The sequence below is a fragment of the Papilio machaon genome, chromosome 18 (assembly GCF_912999745.1).
Source record: "Papilio machaon chromosome 18, ilPapMach1.1, whole genome shotgun sequence".
NCBI classification, from domain to species: Eukaryota; Metazoa; Arthropoda; class Insecta; order Lepidoptera; family Papilionidae; genus Papilio; species Papilio machaon.
Window position 1 is genome coordinate 890884 of NC_060003.1, and position 13937 is coordinate 904820.

The window sequence follows — 13937 nt, forward strand, 5'->3', positions numbered from 1 at the left end:
TTCAAATAGACGAAGGACCAAAATTCCGTAAATTAGGGGGTCGAAACAGGCTGTATTTGTCATTATCACCTGCCTTACTTATAAACAATATTTTCTTCCGTTGGAGCCTTTTGGGATTGTCTAAACTCTGGACTACCGAGAGAATGTCGAAAAAATGACTTCATATACCACAAGTGTACTTACACTAAACCTCCTTTGCACCACTTAACACTGTTTTACTGATTTTACCGTGCATCAAATTGTCTCTGAGAGACAGAAAACACTGCAGAATTCTCTATGGTGGTAGTTAGTCTTTGTGACTGTGGATTTCGAATGCTGTGACACTTGTATTGGCACTTATTTGACTCTTTTTTGTCAAAGAGAATTTGAGTGATCAAAACATATGTCAATGAAGTCGAACACATTAAAGAAGACTGGTGAGTGACTGTTTACTGACCTGTTGCCTCCTGTCGTCATCTCTTGCGCGCTGCTCCGCTTGTCTTCGTCGGCGGTCCTCATCTCGTTTCTCGCGCTGCGCCTGCGCCGCCGCCGCGTGTGCACGGAGCTCGTCGAGCCGCTTGCGTTGCTCCGCCTCCCGCCGCTCGCGCGCCAACCTCGACCGGTCCAAAGCCTCTGACGACACTGGCAACAACACAATATATTACAACAGAGGAAATACCCTTGCTTAAAAGGGTTTGTTTAATAAATGTTCAAAATAAAAACCTAATAAATATCATTAACCTTTGAAGTCTTTGAAATGGGTAATAAATACGGTATTGAATTTGATCACGTAATTGAAAGATTATAAATCGAATTGAATTATGTAATTTATAAGGAGCAAAGTTCGCAAAGATATGCCAAAGGAAGGGAAGGGTATAAAATGTAAATAATGACTTCATGTATTACTTGTGGAATTGTTTATCATCATAATCCGTGGTGTATCATAAATATCACTGTGATGAATCATTTTATGTCGCAATTAATCTAGACCAGAATGTCCGAGACCGACATATTAAGACTAAAATTGTGCGTAATACGAGACAAGGAAACATTGTCACATCCTAAGTACGTGTTAGGATAAATTTGCATATCATTTGGTAACATGCCAATTTCCAGCTCTACTTCTTTGTCTTGGTACGGCTTTTTATATAAAAAGGTCTAATATTTTCCTTGTTTTTTATCGTAACGTCAATAAAACAAGAAATCAATTCTATGCATCATCATCATCAGCTCACTATACGTCCCCACCGAGGGGCTCGGAGCCTACCCTAAGTTAGCGGTGACTAGGCCATAGTCAACCACGCTGGCCAAGTGCGGGTTGGTTGACTTCACACATATCATTGAATTTCTTCTCAGATATGTGCAGGTTGCATCACGATGTTTTCCTTCAGCGTAAGAACGTCGGACAAATGTACATATGTAAATCGAAAATCGAAAAACACATTGGTACATGGCGGGATTCGAACCCAGGACCTGCAGATTGCAAGTCAAGTGCTTAACCCCTGAGCCACCGACGCTCTTCTATGCCGATTATGTTTAATATAGAGCAGATTTTTTTTAAATCGTAAGTACAAATATTAAGTTGTGTTAAGTTTGTATTGTCTAAAATGGAAATCAATTATTTACATTACATTTGTATCAATCACATAATATACGGAATTATATTACAAATATATTTGCAGTAAATATGAACTTATGTTCATATAAATTATTACGAGTAAGGTATAGTTTGCTTATATTGCGTGTAACATAACACCTACTGTACTGACAGATAACAGATGTTCCGAGATTACCTGACATCTGGCTTTTTTACTGAATACAGTAATAACCCTGAATCAATTTAAACTGCATAAAACATAATATATCGAATAATCTTAACATTTTTCACGTTGTCATTAATATCATATAATCTATCTATATATATAAAAGAAAGTCGTATTAGTTACACTATTTATAACTCAAGAACGGCTGAATCAATTTGACTGAAAATTGGTGGGCAGGTAGCTTAGAACCAGGAAACGGACATAAACTTTTACCCCGTTTTTTTATTTTTTTATTCCGCGCGGACGGAGTCGCCGGTAAAAGCTAGTCATTAATAAAAACACATATAAAACCTTAACTTGTTAATTAAAAATAAACTAGTTGGTTTACCGTGGGTACATATTGTTGTCTCTGTTTTGTCAAAGGTGTAACAGAGATGACGATATGTTTTATACATAGATTTAAGTCTCAGAAACCAACGGTAAGTCTATTGTTAAAAAGCAAAAGCAAATATTAGGTTCAATTCAAATAAATTAAAAATCATTTACCAAATGACATAAAAAATAGTCATTTGGTGAAGTCTGGTTTATAATTTTTTTTTTCTAATTCTGTAGGCCAACCAAAAACAATCAAAATCGAGGAAAAGCTCAATCTAATAATCATGATCGCATAAAAAAACAATATCGAAATTATCAAATCGTTTCGGTCGATCTATAAAATCGATTCTAAGTCGTATCTCGCTTAATGTTATTCATTGTCGGCGTGTCAGTGAAAGTGTTAAATTGGGAACGCTTTCAGCAATGCTTCAGTTTCCATTTTATTATTTTAATTGTAATACGGTCGGTTAAACGACATGTGAATGTCTAGCTGTGAGTTGCCACTGCCGAAACAAACGTACATTTAAGTAAGAACTAAGATACTCTATCTAACTTCTTACTTATAATAATACTAGCTAACGACCGCGACTCCGTCCGCGCGCAATAAAAAAAAACTTATTTAGTGGCCTATGTGTTCTTCCAGACTACTTATGTTCTACATCTATGCCAAATTTCCTCGAGATCCATGCAGCCGTTCTGCTATCATAAATGCGAATGTTTAAATGGATGGATGGATGTTTGTTTGAAGGTATCTCCACAACGGCTTAACGGATCTATTTATTATATTTTTTCAATTCCGCGCAGAAGGAGTCGCGGGCGACAGCTAGTTTTGTTTATAAAACCCAACAACCAAACTGATTCTAACATTCAGGGGAAGAATACGAGAGGAAAAACATCACATTTGTTAAAACTGATTCAATCTTTAAGGTTGTAGCGGTGACAATGAAACTCACATACTCAAATCCATTTAAAAACATACATTCGTGCGAAAATACTCTTGTCACTAGAGTAAAATAAATCGTAAATCTTAATACGACAATGGAAATTCGAATGTTAACCACATTAGCGTGTCGGAACAAAATTTTTGACCCAATTAAACCGCCCCACCTTGATGTTATCCTTAATCAATACTTATGAATGAAACAACTGAGGTCATAGTACCTATTATGCGTTCGTATAATAATGTAAAAATAGACTAGTCTGTGATCAGATCATAAGTTACGGTGATGTAATGTATTATATATAATAGTATATAGATTTTAATATTTATATTTTTATTTAAACCAGTAAAACTCAAGAAGACATAATGTAAATAAATATTGTTTAGTAGTTTTAGAACGCGACTCCAAGAAAGTTGAAAAAAAAAACTTAATATGTAGCCTATGTGTTCTTCCAAACTAACTTCTATATCTGTGCCAAATTTCATCAAGATCTGTAGAACCGTTCCGGAGATAGCTTCAAACAAACATCCATCCATCTAAACATTCGCATTTATAATATTAGTAATAATAACAATAAAACTATGATCAAGACATGTAGAACAATGAAATATTCCATGCAGTTATACAGAGCGAGGTCGTGTTATTTGGTTAGCGTTAGCGTATATGCGCGTACGTCGATTAAACTGCCTAAACATTAAAGACTAAAATAAATCGAGTATAGCGTCATAAATTACATACCCCTACGTCACCGTTAATGTATCGACTGGTGTTTATAATGAAACATTCCTGTATATGATAACCTCATGATAAAAATTGGTAATCTTAAAATAATTTAAATTTTCATCTTCAAACAGTCCCTTAAAACAGTTAACAGCTTTCGTAACACCATCTTCCTGACCTTATCGCACTTACGTGGGGTCGGCCCACAAGGTTTTCATAAAACTTAATGTTTCCATAACTTAACCCCTCCAGGAAAGAAAACAACTAGTAGTTATTACTACTATTGTACTAGTAGAGTAAGTAGTACTTACTAGTAGATTAGTTTCGATCTATTATAACGTGGGTTTCCATAGCAAAAACAGTTTTTACAAAAATACATTATCTCAATATTCTCTTTAGAGAAAACGACCAAAATGTTTCTACAGCATTGGATATTTACGGTACTATTTTATAAGGTTGTCATTTTTATTTGTTCATACCGTGATACATTTAATCTTTGGTCTCGTTCTCGAGGATAATTTCACGATCATCTTAACAAGAAGATATGCGGCAGGTTTAATTTCATATATACATTTGAAGCGAGCCAGACGCGATAGGGCGTCGCATTTCTCTGATATCGGACATCGATAAGATGTTGATAAATAACATCTACGAACCGATTGAGAGCAAAATAAGTGCACTCTAGTATAATATTAATGTGTATTCTTCTAGTACTTTTAACCTCAAATATTCGTTTAAAAGTTTGAAATAAACCGAAATGGGCCTAAAGCAACTTTTTCAAAATATGGTGAAAGTAACATAAAATCAAATAATTACAGCTTTATTCTCAAGTAGCTTTTGCCCGAGACTTCGCGCACGCAGAATAAAAAAAATAGTAGCCTATATGTTCTTCCAGACTATACTCTACCTTTATGCCAAACTTCATCATGCATCGTAACAAACATACATCCATTAAAACTTTCGCATTTATAATATTAGTATGAAGTATGGTATGAAAACACAATAGAAAATAGTTGGTCCTTGTCAAACCGGATAAAAAGCACAACTTTTTTTTACACAAAATAAGAATGCAATATAGGTAAACAATTAGCTCTTACCAAAAATTTAGCAATAACAAATCTTAGTATTTCGACATTTCTCTAAATTCAAAAGCACGTGGGCATTCATTAATATGCCAAACACCTAATATTGCCTTACGTAGGATTTAAGGTTGGATTCCAAACCTAAACGACGCCCACACGACGACCTTAAACCATTGCAACAAAGTCCAAATTCGTATATTAAAATTGGGATACACGCAAAATAGAACGTTATACTCATCTCGATAAAGTTCATATTGTAATATCAATTAGGGATGGTTAAGCGGACCATGACAAGGTCATATTCTCTAACGAGACTGTCATATTCATGAGCGAGATTATATTAGCAAGTCGATGTACCGATAACTGATAGTATATTTAATAACCAACTCACCAACATGACAGCCTCAGGGTACATGTAGTCAGAAATCCAATCAATGGACACAAATTGGATGACAAGATTATAATTACTGTGTCAATATACAAATAATCATTATAACGGAAAGAATTATAATAGAAAAAAATATTTGCCTTCGACCTCAACTTACATGTTAAATTAAAAAAAAAATCATATCAAGAAAAAACAGTTGAATGTGCAATATGAATGGACTTTTCCTTTTATACACTGAAGTCAAAAGAAATCCTAAGTACACTGCAGTTGCAAAGTGTTAGAAATATAAAAGAGGAGCAGGAATACTAGGTCTGGTCTATTTAAATTAGACCTACATAAAAGTACTGGAAGGTATCTCGACAATCCATCGAAAAGAGTTGTATCTATCAAAAGATCTCGTAACATGTAACTCTTATTATCATAGCTCGCTTTAGGTCCCTAATGAGTGGCTCGGAGCTTACCCTAAGTTAGAGGTGACTAGGCCATACTTAACAACGCTGGCCCAGTGCTGGCTGGTTGACTTCACAGATATCTTTGAATTTCTTCGCAGATATGTGCAGGTTGCAGTGTATATATCGAGGGGTGAAAGGCTATTTGTTTTAAGCGACATTTTTTGCGATATTGACTTATATATACTTATATAAATTGAAAAACACATTGGTACATGGTCGAATTCGAACACAGGACCTGCAGATTACAAGTCAAGTTCTTAACACCTAGGCTACCGTCGGTCTTAAAATAGATAGGTATAAGTAAATTCATCAATCACCACTTTTCTATTGGAATAGATACAATTTTTACATGAGAAACTAATCGCTGCATACTGAAACATAGACTTAGTCCCAAATGGAAATGTACAAGATTCTTTAATGCCACGTTTTCAAAAGCAATCGCTGGATTAAATAAAAAGAATTACTTACTCATATAATGACATTTTATCTTAGCCCACATAACAGATAAACAATTAACAATACGAATTAAAATACAGTAATTAACACTTGTCTTCTTGCCCTCTGTCAACTGTTTAATAGAAAATGTATATGTAACATCAACATGATTCACAAATTATTGTTTGGATTAAATATACCATAAACTATTTCAAACAAGATTGATAATGGGACAATCATATTATTATATATTACGTATATACATCTTTCTTTATTTAAAAATAATAACTGTATATCAGTGAATCTCAAAGTAGTCCAGACCACCTGACGTAAGACCCGGCGCGAACGTTACATGACGATAAACTTGAGGGTTTACAAGGGATTCAGAGAAAGCAATAAATTTGAAGGGGTCTATGAGAAAGTTTGGGAATGTCCGGTGTAAATGATCGTATCTCATTCTTTTTCTCAGTCACTTCAGTCTTTAATGATTGATCTTGGTCAACAAGTAGGTGCAGGGACCCTTTTCACTCTTCCCGGACTACTGTTGTTTGTATCTCATAGGGTCCATTTAAAAATTATTTATTAGCAAACTGATTATGCAAGAAGTTGCTTAGTCCATTACATTTTAAAAAGCAACCGTAAAACCCTTTCTAAGCTATTATATAAACGTAAATTTTAACAAATACGTCATATTGTAAAAGACGCGTCTCTCGTATATAGTTTAAGATTTTTAAATTTTTAACATTATACAAGGGAAATTGAATTTATATGTTTGTAACGAACTACTGGAACTCAAAAACTACTGTACCGATTTTAAAAACTCTTTCACCATTTAAATGCTGGATTACCTCTGAGTAAATGTGACTTATTTAATATAGTTATTAATAATAAAAGATATAAGAATATTAGATAGATAAGAACTCTGGAATAGAGAGAACTGTCTAGCAAACTTAACGCTTCTCAAACACCAATTAAATTTTACGCCCACTCTTTAAACTTATACGACTTCGAAGTGAATATTGCAATAAATTGAAAATTCAAAATTGGAGTTGTAGAAATAATGCTCGGAAGCCATATTCGTTGAGCGCACAAGACGTCCCACTACGCCCACTCTCAATTATGTATAGAATAAGAAAGGTTTAAATACAAATACCATTGCATTGTTTACATTAAAATTGCTTCGTGCTCTATATACAAAAGTATACAGGGAAATTATATGACTTTTTTATATTACAAGGTTGCCTACCCTCAATCGACGAAGGAGGAGACGCACAAAAAGATAATATTTAACCTTCCTATGCACCTCCTCCTCCATCAAATCCACCTTCTCTTCCCATCCTTTCCTTATAAGAAAAGGACCATAGTTTTAGTCCTCTTTCTCTTTCCTTCCTTTTCTTATAAGAAAAGGGTGGTAAGTGAAAGAGGACTAAAATTAGGACTGAAATAAATGCATGGTAAAAGGTTGTCTGAAATGTTCGGAATAGAATGGATTTGAATTCCTAGAATTCAAAAATAAAATCGAGACTGCACTCGCAATTCGTGCCCAAAACTATTAGGATGTCACACGAGCAATGGAGCTCCAGGAAGAAGCTGCATTGGCCTGCGGTTTAATGCCACTTATGTAATTGGTACTCTGTAATTTTAAAGCCACAACTTCAGATGTAGAAAAACACAAGTATTCGCAATCGTCGAGTGTGGAACACGCATCAGTGCTGTGTGGCATTGCTCTTAAATTATTATGACAAAAAAAATTGCTCCACAGACATTTCACTACTCGAAAATAGTTCAATGCAAAACCTTTAATTGAATCGCCACCGTATTCTAGATCCGAATGCAACCATTCCAACAATGATTATGTTTTTATTTCAAATAACTGTCATCTTTAACACAATGGACTTAGAGGTCGTTGTACCGTGAAGGCCAGACACTAGACTTGGAACGGGTTCCTCGGTACCCTTGGGCGATGAATCACTGATATATTATGCATACGATGTCAGCATCACTTTCTTACGAATAGAAATTGCCAACTGACTAAGATTAGGGGTGTCGCAATTAATAAATAATTATTTACGTATTCAAAGCAGCAGTTTCCATTTAGCGCAGCCCTGGCAAGAGGAGTCTAAAAAATTTTCTTTGATATATGTTCATCCTTTCCTTCAACTTCAACTTTCGCAACACAAAATCATTTTTACCAACAATTTAGTCATATGGCCGTAAGACATTATTTATATGCAATCTAAGGGCATATATTGTGATAAATACAAATAGCAGAATCGTCAAGCAAACATGTCACAAAGAATGAGGTAAACACCTGTCTAAAGGCTCAAGATCATTCAGTCCTCAATTTACATTACAACATTCCTAATAAAGATTCTTAACACAACCCACAGGGCTGTCAACATAACAATTTTGTACAAATAGAATAAACCTACTCATATGATGTATAACTGGCTTTCGCCCGTGACTTCGTCCGCGCGGAATTAAAAAAAAACTTAGCCTATGTCTCATTCCAGACTATGGACTACATCTGTGCCAAATTTCATAGAGATCAATTAAGCCATTTTAGATCATGGTAACAAATATCCATCCATCCAAACTTTCATATTTATAACATTCGTAAAATTTAATCCTCTTATACATTTTCACTTGTTCCATTTTGTACAAACAATTTTTTTACAAAAAAATAAAAAATCATATCAAAAAAAGTGATTTAAAAAACTTAAGATATTAAAATAATTTATTTTTTTATTTCTGTCTAATTGTCAACCCTATCACTTTAATTTTTCACATAATATCATTAAATATTCCTATAACCCACACCTGAATGAGTCATAATATTAATATTAAAATCAGACAAATACATGCCATTATGTCATTGCCGAAATTCATGCCACACAAGACATGCCGTTTTAGAACCAAACTTGATTGGGCTGAGTTTATTTAAACAAATATCAACTGATGATTTTACGAAATTAAAAAAAGATACCAAATCTGAGACAGCATAAACAGTTATTTGAGCAATATCATTATCCCCTTTCTTATACTAGTCATTATTATAATAGACGAGGGAATGCCATTACAGATTAGAATAATAAGCCATTGTTGATTACATGTGGGTAGATAAAGAATTTAATAATTAGTCATAATGCTAATTGTTTGTAGTAGACAAGAGAGACACCTTACACAGAAGGTCAAGAATTAACCATAATCAACACAATCTGAAAAATCTACAAATAACCAGAATCAAAGAGAATTGAATTAAAATCAAACATTTTTCAAGGGGTGTTTATAATTATTAGATGGATTAATTATTGTAGAAATTGAAAAAACTAATTTTAGTAATACTATAAACTAGCTATCACTGACTGCGTCTGCGAGGGATTAAAAAAGAAAGTAATAAGCCTATGTGTTCTTCCAGACTATGTTCTATTTCTGTGCCAAATTTCATCAAGATCCATTCAGCCATTCCGGAGATACCTTCAAATAAACATTCATCCATCCATCTAAATATTCGCATATATAATATTAGTAAGATGTAAAATTTGTATCAATAAATGTTTGGTAGAAGTTATCTCCGGATTGACTGAAGGGATCTCACAGAAATTTGGTATACATGTTGAAGATAGTCTGGAAGAAAACATAGGCTACTAAGTTCTTTTTGTATTCCTGCGCAAAGAGAGTCTTGGGTGATCGTTATAAGACATATATTTGAAATCTAACATAGGCTCTATTATCCTAACATGATTGTAAAATAAAAAAAATAAAAAAATACAGTCGAATTGATAACCTCCTTCTTTTTGAAGTCGGCTAAAAAGGCGCAATAATATTCAATAAAATTTTACATTAATCATTAATATTAATAAATATTTTTTTTGCACTTTTAATGCATATAAATCAACAAGTAATATTAATCATCATGATAAGATTAACTTTATCCTAATGACATCATATAATATTTTGCACTCGGAAAAACAAAATATTGTATTTTAAAATAAAATAAAAATAATTCAAAAATCTATATATCTTATATATATAAAAGAAAGTCGTGTTAGTTACACTTTTTATAACTCAAGAACGGTTGAATCGATTTGACTGAAAATTGGTGGGCAGGTAGCTTAGAACCAGGAAACGCACATAGGAAAATTTTTACCCCGTTTTCTATTTTGGCGAATCCAGGTAGCCATTTGCTCGTTTACCACCTTTATGATATAAAAAAAAACTGTCATAAAGCCATGGTCCGTACTTCTCTAAAAAGTATTCGGAATAAAATAAAATCAATAGTTATGATAATAAACATTAATATATTTAACATAGCTCTTTAGGAACAATGTTAAAACTTTGGTTACCTAATTATTAACAGCAGAGATTGCAAGATTATTAAATCTTGAAATCAGTTGTGAACAATTATGTATACAAACTAGCTGTCGCCCGCGACTCCGTCCGAGCGCAGTTAAAAAAATCTAAATGGGGGGGGGGGGGGTTATGAAAAATAGATGTTGGCCGATTCTCACACCTACTGTATATGCTCACAAAATTTCATGAGAATCGGTCAAGCCGTTTCGGAGGAGTTCAAGTTCGAACCCCGTGACACGAGAATTTTATATATAAGACTAGCTGTCGCCCGCGACTCCGTCCACGCGCAGTTAAAAAAACTAAATGGGGGCGGTATGAAAAATAGATGTTATCCGATTCTCAGACCTACTCAATATGCTCACAAAATTTCATGAGCATTAGTAAAGCCGTTTCGGAGAAGTTTAACCACAAACACCACAACATGAGAATTTTATATATTAGATTAACACGAATGCAAAAGACTGTGGTAAAAACTATATCAACCCATGGACTAATATTAACTGCAAACTCAACAACACTACCTAGCAATAGAAGGTGCTACATTTCATTATAACATTAATTAAACACTTTCCAAATGTCAGTGTAACCTAAATTTCTCTAAAAAGTATTGTATTTAGGTGAATTGTTAAACAAATTTACATTAATTTAAGTTATCTTAAATTATCTGATATCATAAACTGAATGTCCTTCATATTTAAATGAGCACAAATGTGTCAGGTTTCCAAATATATTAATACAACTGTTTTCGTTTATCTAATATATAAAATTCTCGTGTCACAGTTTTCGTTCCCGTACTCCTCCGAAACGGCTTGACCGATTCTCATGAAATTTTGTGAGCATATTCAGTAGGTCTGAGAATCGGCCAACATCTATTTTTCATTTTTTTTTTTTAACTACGCGCGGACGGATTCGCGGGCGACAGCTAGTCTATATATATATATAAGAAAGTTGTGTTAGTTACACTATTTATAACTCAAGATTGGTCAAACTGATTTAGCTGAAAATTGATGGGGAGGTAGCTTAGAACTAGACGGACATAGGAACTTTTTTATCTTGTATGCATTTTTTTATTCCACGCGGAAGAAGTCGCGGGTAAAAGCTAGTTTTTAATAATTGGTCAAAAATATTAAATCACCACATTATAAATTGAGACAAATATTGTTAAATTCAATTTTGTTTGTGTCTCAAACTGTTTGTTTTTTAAAACCATCAGGAAAAGACTATTTTCATTATCATATTGATGAAGTCTTCCCCGATGGGTCCTTTAGCACCTAACCTTGCTATCTCATAGGTCTAGACTATCGGAGATAGGTAACAAATTCGATCTTAGTTCTGATGGTCAAACCACCTGAGGAATTGGTAACATTGTGTATTACTCGCCAATGACATAATAAATATTAGATTTGTTTTATTGCCACAAACCTCTATAAATGGAAAGGCTATAAAATATGGTATTTTGTGCCTAATTGATTTTCGTCATTTTGGCTCTTATAGTTTGTAGCGATGGCAAGGATTCAAACTAGTAACAAAGATAGAGTTGTCAGTAAAATTAACAGACGAATTTAAATCGAAACAAAACTGTAATTTCCAAGCAGTGATCTATCAAATTACCATAATAATAATGGAAAAAAATGGAGAAAAAATCTGATACCAAAACATTAACTTCCCTTTCATTCTTGAACAACCTTTCAAGTGTAAGTTTTTCAGCATTATAAATTGATGTTAAAAAGAATCAGTTAAACTACATGTGTGTACAAACAAGACTACAACAGCTGTATTTTACTCTGTGGGGGGTCAGAGTAGTGAGGGGTATTAACCTAAACTATTTATAACTTCATATAAGGGAAGTGTTGTTTTGTTACAATTAAAGAAGTTTAATTTGAAATCTAAATATTCTGCTTCTTGCATAATTATATATTCCATAATTTATATAAAAAAGCATTGACATTGTATTGAAAATTTTGTTACTGCATTAAGTGTGTGGTAAATTTTTATATTAGTAAGTATTAGCTGATTTGTTTTGTACATATTTAAGTTATTGAATATTCCAAAACTAATTCAAATTATTGTTTTTGAAGTTTATGTAACTCTTGTGACCTCAAATGGCATGGTACAGCCTTTAACCTTAGCATATGGTAAAAAGGTTTGCATATTTTTGTTTTATTTATAGAAAAATGGCTCTTTGAAAGTTTACTTTGACATTCATAAGATCTTCAAAGTGAAATTAGTTTGCCTACTAAACCATAAAACCTTAATTTTCCATTTTATGCACGGTTTTATTTGTTCTCATGTAAAATAATATCAAAGATGTTATAAAATGCAATTTCAGGAAAGTGATATATTGCAATTTGCACATACGGCTAAAGATAAAGTTGATAAGATAAACTAGAAAGCTGGTTACAGCTGTGTGAACGCACGCTTCAAAATACATATGTACTCATACATGCAAAAATATGTACTTACGTCAGGCTATATCTTGATAAAGTGACACATAACTCTAGTGGCAAAATACGCCCAATTAATTATCAAAATTTTAGCCTAAAAGGCATTATAGACGTGTAAAACTAAGAATTTTGGACTAGAGTAACTGTAACAATTCATGGAATCCGGCAAAACTAAAACACCGCCGACAATATGACAGACGGTCCTAACATTTTTGGCACATTCCAGAGCACTCATCACCGTCTGGCGCCCGCTTTGCTAATTATAGAACATACCACGACGTTAAAAAAGACGCCCAAATGTAGACGAAAAACAAAACATCGAATTGCGTCGACCACATCCCACTGCGGACGTTCTCGAAAGCCGTGCACGAACCCACGACGTGGGGCCACGATGCGGTTTAGGGTTGGACAATTTTAATCACATTTCACACTTTAACGACACATATCGACTTTAAATGCACATAATACCTTTACTTTCAGCGTTTTCCGTAATATCTTTCACGTCATCAACCATCTTGCTCGATGACAGTCACTCACTGTTCACTTTTTATTCGAACATATTTCGAAAACTCATACTTCGTTCACTATTTTCAGACAGACGGCCAGCCAGCGATCTATACGACAGCGCTTCGTTCCGTTCACTGCCAACAAAGTATACTGCAGTTTGTCGACCAATTTTCTCATGAAACCGAATATAGCACGACTTAATACTTTAACTTAATTTTATAAACATTTTTTACTTTGCTAACATTTGTTTATAGAGCATAATTGTAGTAAAGCTTTTATTAAATAAATAAAAAAAAGTTTTTCAAGAATGGCATAAAGTTAAATTCCTTCACATCTAAAACTGAGAAAATTATTTTTTTAATCTGTAACGGTAACGTCAAAAGTACAGAGAGCCATCTATTAGAAATTTAATCAACTAAACAGTGAAAGAACACTTTAGCCACAAATATTCAATAGATGTCGCTTACATCCGAAGGTAAAAAAAAAATTGTTGTTATG

The 13937-nt window shown here is 33.6% G+C and overlaps 1 protein-coding gene across 5 annotated transcripts in view; it reads right to left on the reverse strand.

Annotated features, from left to right (window-relative positions):
* Nucleotides 1-13540, reverse strand: part of LOC106707921 (MAP7 domain-containing protein 2) — a 41199-nt gene extending 27659 nt beyond the window's left edge. For all 5 annotated transcript variants that reach the window (XM_045682130.1, XM_045682129.1, XM_045682125.1 and 2 more), the window contains exons 1-2: nt 13401-13540; nt 437-621 (exon numbers count right to left, since the gene is read on the reverse strand). In XM_045682130.1, the coding sequence (XP_045538086.1) occupies nt 437-621; nt 13401-13446 (231 nt within the window). In that variant the 5' untranslated portion in view covers nt 13447-13540. The remainder of the gene's footprint in view (nt 1-436; nt 622-13400) is intronic.
* Nucleotides 13541-13937: the final 397 nt, after the last annotated feature.